Here is a 12,663-nt window from a genome sequence, read left to right as displayed (position 1 = left end):
TTCAATTAAGATTACTTTATGAAAACAAGCAGTAAGTCTGATAAAATGTTTATAATAATTTAAAAATTGTTTTGAGAGACAAACAATGATTTATTGTAATTAATTAAAAAAATAAATAGAATTTTAAAAGAAAAATAATTATTTCAAGGAAGAGAAAAATTGCAGGGGGTCTAACATCAATGACTTATTACAAAAGTCACTTTTCTTTCTAATTTGATTTTTAAACTTATATTTTACTCTACCTTTTAAAATAAATGTGCAGTAAAGGGTTAAACATTGAAAAAACCCCCTTTTGGTTCGACGAAAGGTGACAAATTTTAAATCAAAAGGAAGAGTTTTCTTTTCTCTGTCTTCTCCTTTTTACAATAATTTTATAGCCTTTGTGGTGGCACCATTAAATTTCTAAGATGGCTACCCACCACTGATTTATCAGAAAAGTCAATTGTTCTTTCTAATTTGGTAAATAAAGATACATGTACATAAGATATTTGTTTATTTAACTTGAAAATATTTGCCATATATTTTATTAAAAATATTTTATTGTATCTCTTAAAATAAATGTATAGTAAAGAGTTAAACATTGAAAAATATAAAATTCTGTAACACCAGTTTGATTCGACGAAAGTCAATAAATTTTAAATCAAAACAAAGACTTTTCTTTTCTCTAATTTTAACATTTCACAATAATTTTATAGCTTTTATGATGGGCCCTAAAAGACATTTTAATTAAAAATTGTAATTATAACAATTGTGGATTATTTTGGAAAGCTTTAAGGAAAAGTATTGAACCGTGAATTACAATTATTGTCCGGGTTTCATTATCAAAGCAAGTAAATTGCTGTTTATCTTTATCGGTTTAAAAATGTAAAAGTTATAGACATGTGTAAAAATAAAAAATAAAGTATTCAGTATTTTTGTTATTTTGTCTTCATTATTAAACCTCCCATTTGTTTGATTAACAATCATCGATTGTGAGTGACAGAGATAATATGATAAAACTCCGAATCGTTGCCAATTGTTTAACTTTTACCGGATCACTTCACGACAACGATTAAAATCAATCGCCGCATAAACACATAGAAACATAGCCGGGAGCGTGTTTTTTCAACCATCCACCTCTTGAGCACCATGACAACAAACACGTAGACCAATTCGCCGTAAAAGAAAATAAGTATCCGAGGTGATGCAACACAAAGCGATTGATTTCCCACACACACAAACTGGTGGGGTAAATTTACGACGGCACAGCTTCCGCAAATTCGCTATAATTCAAATATGTCTCGATCGCGGTTTCCTGGTCGTAAAACCACGATTACTTTACATGTAGTCCTTGCCGGAACACCTTGACTACGTGTTTGCGGTTAGTGTTTAAACTTGAACTCGGTATATTGAGATCAATCGAAAATTTTACAAACGCTGTTTGTTTCGAAACCGCCAGGATTTACTCAACGGTACCATTTATATGTTAAGTAGATAATCGGACCACCATAAAAATGTGCACAAGTTATTTTAAACCATGCGGTCTGTTATTAGTGCAAATTAATTGAAATTCTTAAGTAATCAGTGCCGATAAAACAAGAACGTCGATTAACACCAAACGAATTGAGCGTGTCCGATTATTTATCGACGTGTAAAAATAAAAACTGTGTCAATAAAATCAAACAAAAATGATTAATTAGGACTGGCACTGAAGCGCTGAATCAATTTTATGTATCGTAGATAACAAAGAGTCGGAACGTTTATGTGAGCCTACAGCGAAATTTCCATTTTTAATTAGACGAATCCGTGCTATTGTTTGAATCATATTTGCAGTCAGATAATATTGCAACATTTCGCAGGGTTAAGCAAACACGAAAACGATAAGCAATGGCGGTTGTTTTAAGAAAAAATGAGAGCAATAAACTAGGGAGGATGAGCGTATTAGTTTTGTGACGATAATCATTGCAAACAAACATGAAACGAATGCATCGTGCAAGTTTTGTAAGGAAACTCGTTGATTTTGTAATGTAATACATGATTTATTGCCAATTTGTTTAATTGAGTCGTTAAGGTTTACGTTATTTATTTATCGGAGTAATTAGTTTGTGACGATTACATTCCAATTAAAATAATGTAATTTACGAAAACATGCATGTTGCACGCTAAACTTTTTAAGCTTCTGGGGGATTTTTATGTTGTGGTGTTTCACGTAATTATTGTTGTTACAATTTAAAATTAAATTCTGATGCAAATTGTGTGTTTCAATTGTAGTAGTCAAACACTTTTAGGACATAATTAAGGTATCTATTATTGTCAAATAAAGATGCATCTAAGATATTCGATTATTTTTTTGTTAAAAATTGTAGGTCTTAAAATATATTGATAGCAAAGGGTTAAACATTGAAAAATAAAATTCAAAACTCAAGTTTGGCTCAACCAGTATCGGTCAAAAGAGACAGTATTATTTTCCTTACTCTCTTTATCTTATTTTTTTACAATAATTGTATAGTTTTTGCAAAGTCCCTAAAAAGAGACATACTTTTAGGTTTCTAAGATAACTACCACTACTGATTTATTAAAAAAATCAATTTTTCTCTCTAATTTGCCAAATAAAGGCACATCTAAGATATTTGACTATTATATAACTCCAATTTTGTTCAATCAAAGTCAACAAAATTTAAATAAAAAAAGTTTTCTTTTCTGTATTTTACAATAATTATATAGTTTTTGTTGTGACCTTAAAAAAAGACAAGGAAAATATATATTTTTTAAATTTTTAAGATAGCTACCAGTAGATTTAATACCACTGACTTGTCAGAAAAATCAATTTTTTTTCTAATTTGCCAAATAAAGATGCGTACAAGATATTTGATTATTTAACTTAATTAATTAAAGAATATTTAACTTAACTTATTAAAGAATATTTTCTATATATTTTATTAATAATATTTTACCGTAATTTTTAAAATAAAGGGATATTGAAAAAGTTAATATTCGGTGTTTGGTTCTATGAAAGTAGACAAATTTTATATTAAATGAATGAGTTTCCTTTTCTATTTTTACAATAATTTTATAGCTATGTGGTGATTCTAATAAAATATATTTTTAACTTGTTTTAACACCACAGATTTATCGGAAAAGTCAATTATTTTTCTGCCAAAATCTAAGATATTTATTTATTATTTACCATATTTTATTTAATATTTTTACTATTTTCAGAAAATAAGATGGTGGTAACTCGTTAAACTTAAATTAGATAAAACTCTTCAATTCCAGATTGGCTCAACGAAAGTCAACAAACTTAATATTAAAAATAAATAAACATAAAAATATGCACATCTCTCCCCAGATATATAAAGAAAATATACTGTTGGAGAAGTCCATAATGATTATTTATGTACTATATAATGTACATTATTATTCTTTTGTTACGTAAAATAATTTGAGATAAGAAATTTAAGTGATAATAAAAAAAATTCCGACGGTATTCTTTTAATTATAATTGGACAAACAAACGGAATAAATAGGGATTGTAATTTTAATAAAAAATATTGAATTTTTAAAACCTATTAAACCCACCAGTGGGAACTAATTAATATAAAGTAACCTTGGTTAAAAAATCAATATTTACATAGTTAATAATAATATTCTAGCCACCACCACCACCACATTAATTATCTCATTCGATTGCATTCTGTTCATTTCCTCTGCTCCTCAATCAGTTTGATGCGTATTAATCGATTTAATAGAAAAAACCCTCGACTGGTTCTTGAAACATATCGAAAACAATAATTATTTCCATACGAACATAATTAAATGGTGGATCGAGTGGGCGGATTAATGAGACACATTACCCAACTCACCTGAGATAATGAATTTACGTGTTGGGTACGAGGACAATTTGCCAGTAATTTAAAAAATTACCTGTTTATGCTCGCCGATCTGGACACGGTCTGTCCTGCCACCGTAATGTAAACCATTACCTCGTCGTGGAGCCTCACGAGTCTGGCCAGCTCATCGCCTTTCCATTTAAAGATGAAAACTGCACTTATATTTCCTGGAATAAAGTTAAAAGGGTTTAAAGCATAGACGTGACATTTTAGAAGAGCTGGAAAGTTAAACAACTGGGCTTTTAATAAATTTGATTAAAACTGAATTGGTGAGGTGTATACTTAGTGGCATATTAATAGAATACTTAGATCCAGTGGTCTAAATTTAACAAAAATACAAAATGATTGTGTGTTGAAGAGTTATTGTGTTACATTTTTTGAACAAGTTTTAAGTGAGTTAAATTCAGCATATTTTATATTTCGACGTATAGTAGTGGCCATTATTAAAGCAACTATTTAAACTGCTAATGTAATATTAATATACTATTATTGTCTTAAAAAATCATGGCCACTGGCCATTGACCAGCAAGATCTCCGGACCAGTGGAACACGTGAGGGATATCATAGAAAGGATATTTCTATTTCAGTCCTTTTTCCACTTCGACTGATCTTCAGAGTCAAGTAAAGGTGGCTTTACTACTGCCCCAAATTATACACAAATTCAACAAGAAACATTCAGTTAAAAATATATAAGCAATAACACGTGGAAAAATTAATGACGTTCAATTTGGAATTCAAAGTTTATTGTCATTGAACTCTGTATTTTTTTATTAAATTAATATATTTAAAAGCAAGGTTGCGGAATAATATGGCGTTACACGCCTCCCGTGTTTTATTGACGGTTTAAATGAATAATTATTTGAGACTTGAACCAATATAATTATGCTATTCAAGTTCACTATTCCTGCGGTAACAGGAAAATCGTTTTTATTAAATTGCCGGCAACTTTTATCTTTCTTTATCATCGGTAATTGTTCAGAAACAATATTGTTTCTAAAAATACAGAACTCTGCGGTCTGGAAGTCAAGTTGATTGTGGGTTTTATGATAAAATTCGTGGTAACACCATCCATAAATTGATGAGTGAAGCTACCGGCAATTATTCAAATGCATCGGCGTTAATGAACAATTAAATTACTTAGACGTGTACGCACTTTCTTGCAGGTTGTTACACTTGAGTCCGACCATGAAACTTACAGGAGACCATTTTCCTGTATCAACACCGTTTTCTATATTCGCATGTAAATCGCTTGAGACTTTCCAATGTTAACCGGTTAATTATTATTTGCGTGCAATAAATAAAAACTGCATTAATACCAAATGAATACTAATGGCACTGTGCATTCCCACAATCGTCTTAGTCACCCGAATGATTCTGGGTTTTTTTCTAAATAGGAGAGATAAACGCGAACAGTAATTGCACGGTGATTAAATACGTTTCAAGTGCACACGGTATTGAATGTAATAAAATTAAAATTTAGGTAAATATTAAATGTGAACTGCTAGTTTCTGTACAAAGGCTACAAAACTTCTGTGATGAATATGTGGGTTTATAAAAAGTGCATTATGTGGAAAAGTTTAATGTATTTATTTGATTATTTTGAGTTGTGTCATTATTAAATCCAACACACTAACTTTGTTTAATGCGAATGATAAAAATGTATCATACATATGGATTTGACAATGGCATATTCGTGTATTGTTTATTATGGGTTTTTGATTAGTTTATATTTTAACTTTAAAATTTTTCATTTAATGTTGGACAGTTTAACTATAGATCACTCAATAAAATTTTATGATTTTAACAGGATTATAAAACTATAAATAAGTTATGTACTAATATATTTTCACCTTAAGTGATAATATATAATTGAAATATATGATAACAAATCTAAAAATATAAAACAACTTTTAAAATTTTGAGTCTTTTAATATAGTATTTACCAATTTATAGTGATACACTGGGACATCTAAAATTGATAAAATTATTAAATTATAATTCACACATATGTATCATAGTTATGGATTTAACAATGGTATATTTGTGTATTGTGTATTTTTAGTTCTTAAAACTTACTAGACTTGTAAATAACACTTATTTAAATTCAGAATCATTTGTCAAATAAAATTTAAAACATATCTAATATAAGAAATTAATTTATCGTAGAATTTTACTTTATATTTACTGTAATTTAACAATTTTAAATTCGTTTTGTAATAAAACTTTTCATGTATGTATCAAAACAATAATATTATAATTGTGTATATAACAAATGTGAATTGATGTACTATATTTTATAGATTTTTCATTATTTTATATTTCAGATTTAAAACTCTGGTATCAATATTACACAATTTCAGTCCGTAAAACTTTTACTGAAGTCTTAAATATCGCTCCTTTAAATTCAATATAATTTAATATTAAATTTGCTATGATTTAACGGGATTTTAAATATAAAAATAATGTTTTAAATTTTGAATAATTTAGCAGAAGTTTTAACTAAATTATGGCATTGTGGCAGATTTAACAATAATTAAATTATAATTCGTGCAAATATATGAGTTATAATTTAATAAAATTAATTTTTAATTTTTTAAAAAGTAATATAAAGTTATGGATTTAACAATGATTTTAAAATTGTGGTATTAATATTAAACAGTTTAACTTTTTAAAATAGCAAAATATTAAACATTTTACTTAAAAAATTTGCATAACCATTTCTGATATATTAAACAACCACCTTTTTAATAATAGTAATTAAGAAACATTCATAAATTCAAATGTATAAAAAAATAGTTAACTTTTTAGAATTTTATGACATAGTATATTAATCATAATTAGCAGTTTGGATTATCTGAAAAACACACATTTTGTAACAATATGTATAATTTGTAATTCATAAATATAATAAATACAAAAACAGTGGTTTTAATTTTATGATACTGTATCAACCTCATTTATAATACCACTTTGTGACATCCAATATTAATTAAATAGTCACATTTGTATGTACATAATTATTAGTGTGCTCATAATCAAACACCCACGTGTTAATTTCTTCCAAATTCAAAATTCTGCATTATTCATTTTATGTTGATTAATACAAAAATAATTGCAGGAAACTTAAATACACCACATTATATACAAAATCGATTTTACAATTTGTATTACATTCATTATTTCCATTTAAGTGTTGCGATGAACTGAATTTTGTACTCGTTACTTATCTCACCAATTACTTTTAACTAGCAAAACGAGTGACTTGTGTGGAATGTCTGAGCAGATACTGAAAGAGCGCAAAAAAATATATTTACCTCGTTGGTATGTATATTATTATTTATAAGTTTGGTTTAGTTGTGTTTGTTTAACGTGTTAGGAAAATTCTCGCGTCAATATTTATTCAAAAGGTGCTTTGACGCGGAACATTGTAACAAGTTTAATCGATATTGTTGTTGCAAATATTACACGTCTGTTTAAAATATAATAACAAACGTTTTTTTTATTTTTTTCTCTCTTATCTTTTATGCTTACATTTAATCCACGTACTCCTTTAAACCGGACTAATCAAGTCTACAAAACCCCGCAGATTATTTATTTCGTTGAAACGGCCGGCCCGAAACCCAATTTAGTTATTAATAGACAATAAAGCCCCTCGTAAAACAGAAAGTGTGGCGGAATCCGTTACGCAACTGGGCGCTTTGATGAAAAATTCACCGTTACATTTGCGTTCGTCGATAACGACGCGTTCCCACCCGGAAACGGCATCAATATTAATGCAATTGTTTTGATTCGATCCGGCCGATCCCACTACAAGAATAAACCCGTCTATATTTATCGTGTAGTGTCTCGCATCCGGAAGTTACTGGTGCCACGGTCACAGTTGATACGAATTGTGATGACGGAAGGTTATTTCGATCTCAGCAACATCCAGCTTTATTTCTGAATGGACATCATGTACTGAGGGGATGATTTCAATTAAGCTAATGCAAATGCAAAATAAACTGACAGTTACAACAAACAATGCACCTTGGGTTGGTCGCAAATGTCAATGTCTAACCGTTGTGTCAGTTCGTGTTTGTTTGTTGGAGAAATATCAACAGTTGGGCACGAGACCAAAGGACGAGCCCGAGTGGGTGACAAAAGGTCTACTACATGCATAATGTATGTGGAATTAATGCATCCAAATGAATCTCTATCTCTTCTTATCCAACATGAAAATAATAGATCTTATCGACATAAAAATATTTATTATCGAATAATAATCCAAAAAGTTCAGTTTATCAATAGAAATAATCCTGATATGGCCATGACGATGAGTAAAAATAATAGACAAAATATTTTAAAATAAATAAACAACAATAATTGTGACAAAAACTGGGAGTAAAATAAACAGAGACGCCAAATATGAATAAATTTGTAACTAAAACTATATCAATGATCAATACGGATTATAAAATCCACGTCCAGGCCTTCTGAAAGGCCTAGTAAACCCTCTGGAACCACGTCCTCTGCCTCCTCTTCCTCTGAACAGATTCCTTCCTCTGGGCGCACGGTGAGTGGTGGAAATGCCGGGACGATTGGTCCTCTTCGGCATCACCTTGATCTGACGCCCTCTCAACAGGGACTCGTCCATGGCCATCGCAACACCCACCGAGTCCTTGTGATCGAACTCGATGTAGGCGAAGCCCTTCGGCTTCCCATCGAACTTGTTGTGCTGGATCTTGACGCGGTTAATAATGCCACAGCCCCGGAAATGATTGATCAGCTCCTCCGAGGTGGCACCGTAGTCGACGTTTCCTACGTACACGCTGCGATTGTCCGCCTCGATCTTTTCCTCGAGGGACTGGTTGAGGTAGTTGAGCGGCGGACTATCCAGCTGCATTTGCTTGTCGATTTCGGCCTGCAGTTGCTTCAGTTTCTCCGATTCATCTTCCATTTCCTGCACTCTGGCTTTGATTTCCTCCAACTCTTTGTCGTCTGAGTTGAGCGACACGTTCTCTTGTTTAACACAGGGGGACAAGGTGTTGTTCGAGATGTTGATTTCATTATCGTTCATGATTTCTTCAGTGCTGTTATCAAGGTAACTGTTGGCAATCGACATTTTGAAGTTGACTGTTTGCGATTGACACCTACTACCCCGTTTGACTTTGGTTTTATTTGCAACGCCAGGTATGATTTACGTATTACAGGACGAAAAAAGGGACGTACGTATTTTAATCTATGATGATGGTTTGGTTGTTCTATTCTATTTTTACTATGAGAACATAAAATAAATAAAATCATGTTGTCATAAAAATGTCTATAATTGAGTATTGGTACGGAAACTTCAGTTTATCAGTTGGATGAGCAGAAATAATAGACAAAATATAATAAAATGAACAAAATTAATTGTGACACAATTACTTCAGATTAAAAAAAACTGAATGAAGTATTTTAGAAGGCGAAAAATCTTAATAAATTTGGCAAAAAAATGGTAATATCCTAATCTAAACTAATAGATCAATACGGTTTATAAAATCCATGTCCAGGTCCACGTCTAGACTTTCTAAAAAACATTGGTAATATCCTAAACTAAACTAATATGATCAATATGTATTAAGAAATCTACGTTCAGGTCTTCTAGAAGACCTTCTGAATCCCCTCAAATTTTATACATTTATAAATTATAATCGATATCAATTATTACTAACAAATATTTTTTATATTTAATATATTATCGAAAAATGTTGGCCTCTATTTTCTAGTTTGAAATTTCCTTTGTTTTCTGCATCGACAACAATTTTTTTCAGACTCAGTTATGGAAATTTGTAATTTCTAGTTACAGTTACTCATACTTCATACTTAATTAAAAATAGCCCATATATTTAAAAATATGGTTTTTTTAATTAATAGATAATATTTTACCTTTCATTTATTTTTTTTTTAAATTAGCAAATGTGTTATAAATCAAATTATAATTTTCTTAAATTATAATATATTAATTCTCTTTAATATAAGACTTTCAATTCTTATAACAAAATACTCTCATAAGATATCCATCCATAGTTGTGTGATTTTACCATGAACTCATAAAAAACTCATATTGTCATAAAAATATTTATTTAAATATATAATTTTAGTACAAAAAGTTCTGATTATCAAAAAAAACAAAACAATAATCGTGGTACATTGAGTAAAAATAACACAAAATATAATAAAATGAACAACAATAATTGTCACACAATTATTGTAGGTTAAATAAATTCATGAATTCAAATAAATATATGACAAAAATTTGTTTACATCCTAAACTAGATAAATATGATCAATACGGATTGTAAAATCCACGTCCAGGTCTTCTAGAAGGCCTGCCGAACCCTCTGGAACCACGTCCTCTACCTCCTCTTCCCCTGAAGAGATTCCTTCCTCTGGGCGGACGGTGAGTGGTGGAGATGCCAGGACGATTGGTCCTCTTCGGCATCACTTTGATCTGACGTCCCCTCAAAAGGGACTCGTCCATGGCCATCGCCACACTCACAGAGTCCTTATTGTCGAACTCGATGTAGGCGAAGCCTTTCGGCTTCCCATCGAACTTGTTGTGCTGGATGTTGACACGGTTAATGATGCCGCAGCCCCGGAAATGCTTGGTTAGCTCCTCCGGGGTGGTACCGTAGTCAACGTTTCCCACGTACACGCTACGATTGTCTGCCTCGATCTTTTCCTCGAGGGATTGGTTGAGGTGCTGGTGCGGCGGACTGTCCAGCTGCATCTGCTTGTCGATTTCGGCCTGCAGTTGCTTCAGTTTCTCCGATTCATCTTCCATTTCCTTCACTCTGGCTTTGATTTCCTCCAATTCTCTGTCGTCTGAGTTGAGGGACACGTCCTCTTGTTCGCCACAGGGGGACAAGGTGTTGTTCGAGATGTTGATTTCATTATCGTTCATGATTTCTTCGGTGCTGTTATCCATGTAACTGTTGGCAGTAGACATTTTGGGGTTGACTGTCTGTGTCTGACACCTACTACCCCGTTTGCCTTTGGTTTTATTTGCAACGCCAGGTATGATTTGCGTATTGCAGGTGCACTAGCAAATTGCATTCGTTTAAGTTTAAGATAATCCAAAATCATATAATAAACGAGCAAGATTAAAAATTCGAAGAAAATAATGGACGTGCTTATTTTCATCCTCGATGACGAACATCTTTTGGTCGACGTTCGTATTTTTACCACGAGCACATTTCGCTTAACCATTGATAAATCACCACACGTAAACTATTGTTTCGCATGCACGGAAATCCATCTAAATAAGTATAATAAATTGAGTGAGGCTTTTAATATGTATGAAATTTTAATTCGATTTCAAATTTGTCATACATATTCAATCCATCGATTCTAACAAAGAAAACCATGGAGTCGACAAAAATGCGCAGACACAAGTGCGTATTAACTACGGGAATATGCAATAAAAATGCGGAAATTCGTGAATTTAAATTGACAGACTGTTAATAAAGTGCGAGCTCATGAAAGCATAATATTCCAATAAAATTCGACGCCGATTTCGAATGGATAAATTTAATAGAAACGCGTACAAAAAACGCCATCCGTCAAGGATTAATAACGTACCGAATTAGCATTCATCTCAGCACTACGTAAGCGACGCGATTTATTTGTTTTTGTTAATTGTAGAAGTTGCAAAGTTGTTTAATATATATGAGAAATAAAAATACATTCATTAAGGTGTGAATGTTTAAGTAAACAGTGCTTAAACTAAGTTGAAAATTTATGTGTGAATAAACGTCAATTTTTATTTTCCACAATTTTATGTACTTTGTGAAAATAGTTTAATAACATACTATTCGTTTTAAAGAAAGAACTTGTTTTCATCTACAATTTTAAGTTTAAATAATTTCTTAGATTATTGACTTAAGCATGTTTATATTGTCAAATTTATACTAATATTTATGAAAAAATTTAGTAATTCTTAATTACAATCAATAGTATATATTTAAAATTTTTTCCTTCATGTTTGAGTTTGAAGTTTCATAGTTTTTGTCCGGTCAAAAATATATAGGGGCGATTCAAACCAAAATAACCATTTATTACTAATCAATTTCGTCTCAATCTACGAATAACAATTTAAACTAGCTTTTGTTGATAAATATTCTTTTTATTATTGGCAAATAGTTCAATTTTGAAACCAATAATTTCAAATTGTAAAAATAAATCTTCTCAAAACTATGCTTTTTCTTCAATTTATATATAAATTATTGAAAAAATGTTTACCCTTCGTTTTTAATTGTAAACGTTACTTTCTGTTTCTTCAACATATTTAGAGTATGGTTGAATATTCATAATAATTTTGAAAATTTTCATATAAATTATATTTATTAATCGTTTTTTTTTTAAATTTACAATTATAAATTATTAATAATAATCATAATATAAATCATGGAATAGTTGTAATAAATATTTATTGCTAAATTTTGTATTTTATTCTATAAATATCATGGAATATTATTGAAAAAAGGTTTCATTTTAACATAATTAAATTTAATTTATTCAAAAATACAGTTTTTTGACAAATTTATAAATTACTGAACAAGATAACAAACTTTACATTTTTGAATTCAATCTTTTTGCGTTTTTCTCTTCATAATTACTATTTATTAAAAATATTCCCCTCCTCTACAGCTTTAACACTTTTATTTTAATTATAAAATATTCATATTAAATAATATATTAGAATGGCTACTTATTACTAAATTTAAATTTTATTTCTAACAATTTTAAAATTAAAAAATCTGCACATCTTTCTAAA

At 30.2% G+C, this 12,663-nt stretch overlaps 3 protein-coding genes across 4 annotated transcripts in view; all 3 read right to left on the bottom strand.

Moving 5' to 3' along the window:
• Positions 1-12,663, bottom strand: part of LOC109597964 (protein goliath) — a 31,508-nt gene that overhangs the window by 5,569 nt on the left and 13,276 nt on the right. For both annotated transcript variants that reach the window (XM_020013753.2, XM_020013754.2), the window contains exon 3: positions 3,904-4,036. In XM_020013753.2, coding sequence (XP_019869312.2) covers positions 3,904-4,036 — 133 coding nt within the window. The remainder of the gene's footprint in view (positions 1-3,903; positions 4,037-12,663) is intronic.
• LOC109597967 (polyadenylate-binding protein 2-like) lies at positions 8,097-8,984 on the bottom strand. Its single transcript, XM_020013755.2, has one exon. It carries the CDS (start codon positions 8,968-8,970, stop codon positions 8,308-8,310), a length of 663 nt encoding a protein of 220 aa, XP_019869314.2. The 5' UTR covers positions 8,971-8,984; the 3' UTR covers positions 8,097-8,307.
• On the bottom strand, positions 10,028-11,531 carry LOC109597966 (polyadenylate-binding protein 2-like). The gene has a single exon (XM_049969690.1). The coding sequence runs from the start codon at positions 10,834-10,836 to the stop codon at positions 10,174-10,176; it is 663 nt and encodes a 220-aa protein (XP_049825647.1). The 5' UTR covers positions 10,837-11,531; the 3' UTR covers positions 10,028-10,173.

Source organism: Aethina tumida, chromosome 7 (assembly GCF_024364675.1).
Source record: "Aethina tumida isolate Nest 87 chromosome 7, icAetTumi1.1, whole genome shotgun sequence".
Classification (NCBI taxonomy): domain Eukaryota; kingdom Metazoa; phylum Arthropoda; class Insecta; order Coleoptera; family Nitidulidae; genus Aethina; species Aethina tumida.
Note: the sequence above shows the minus strand (reverse complement) of the source record. Positions and strands in the feature narration are given on the sequence as shown.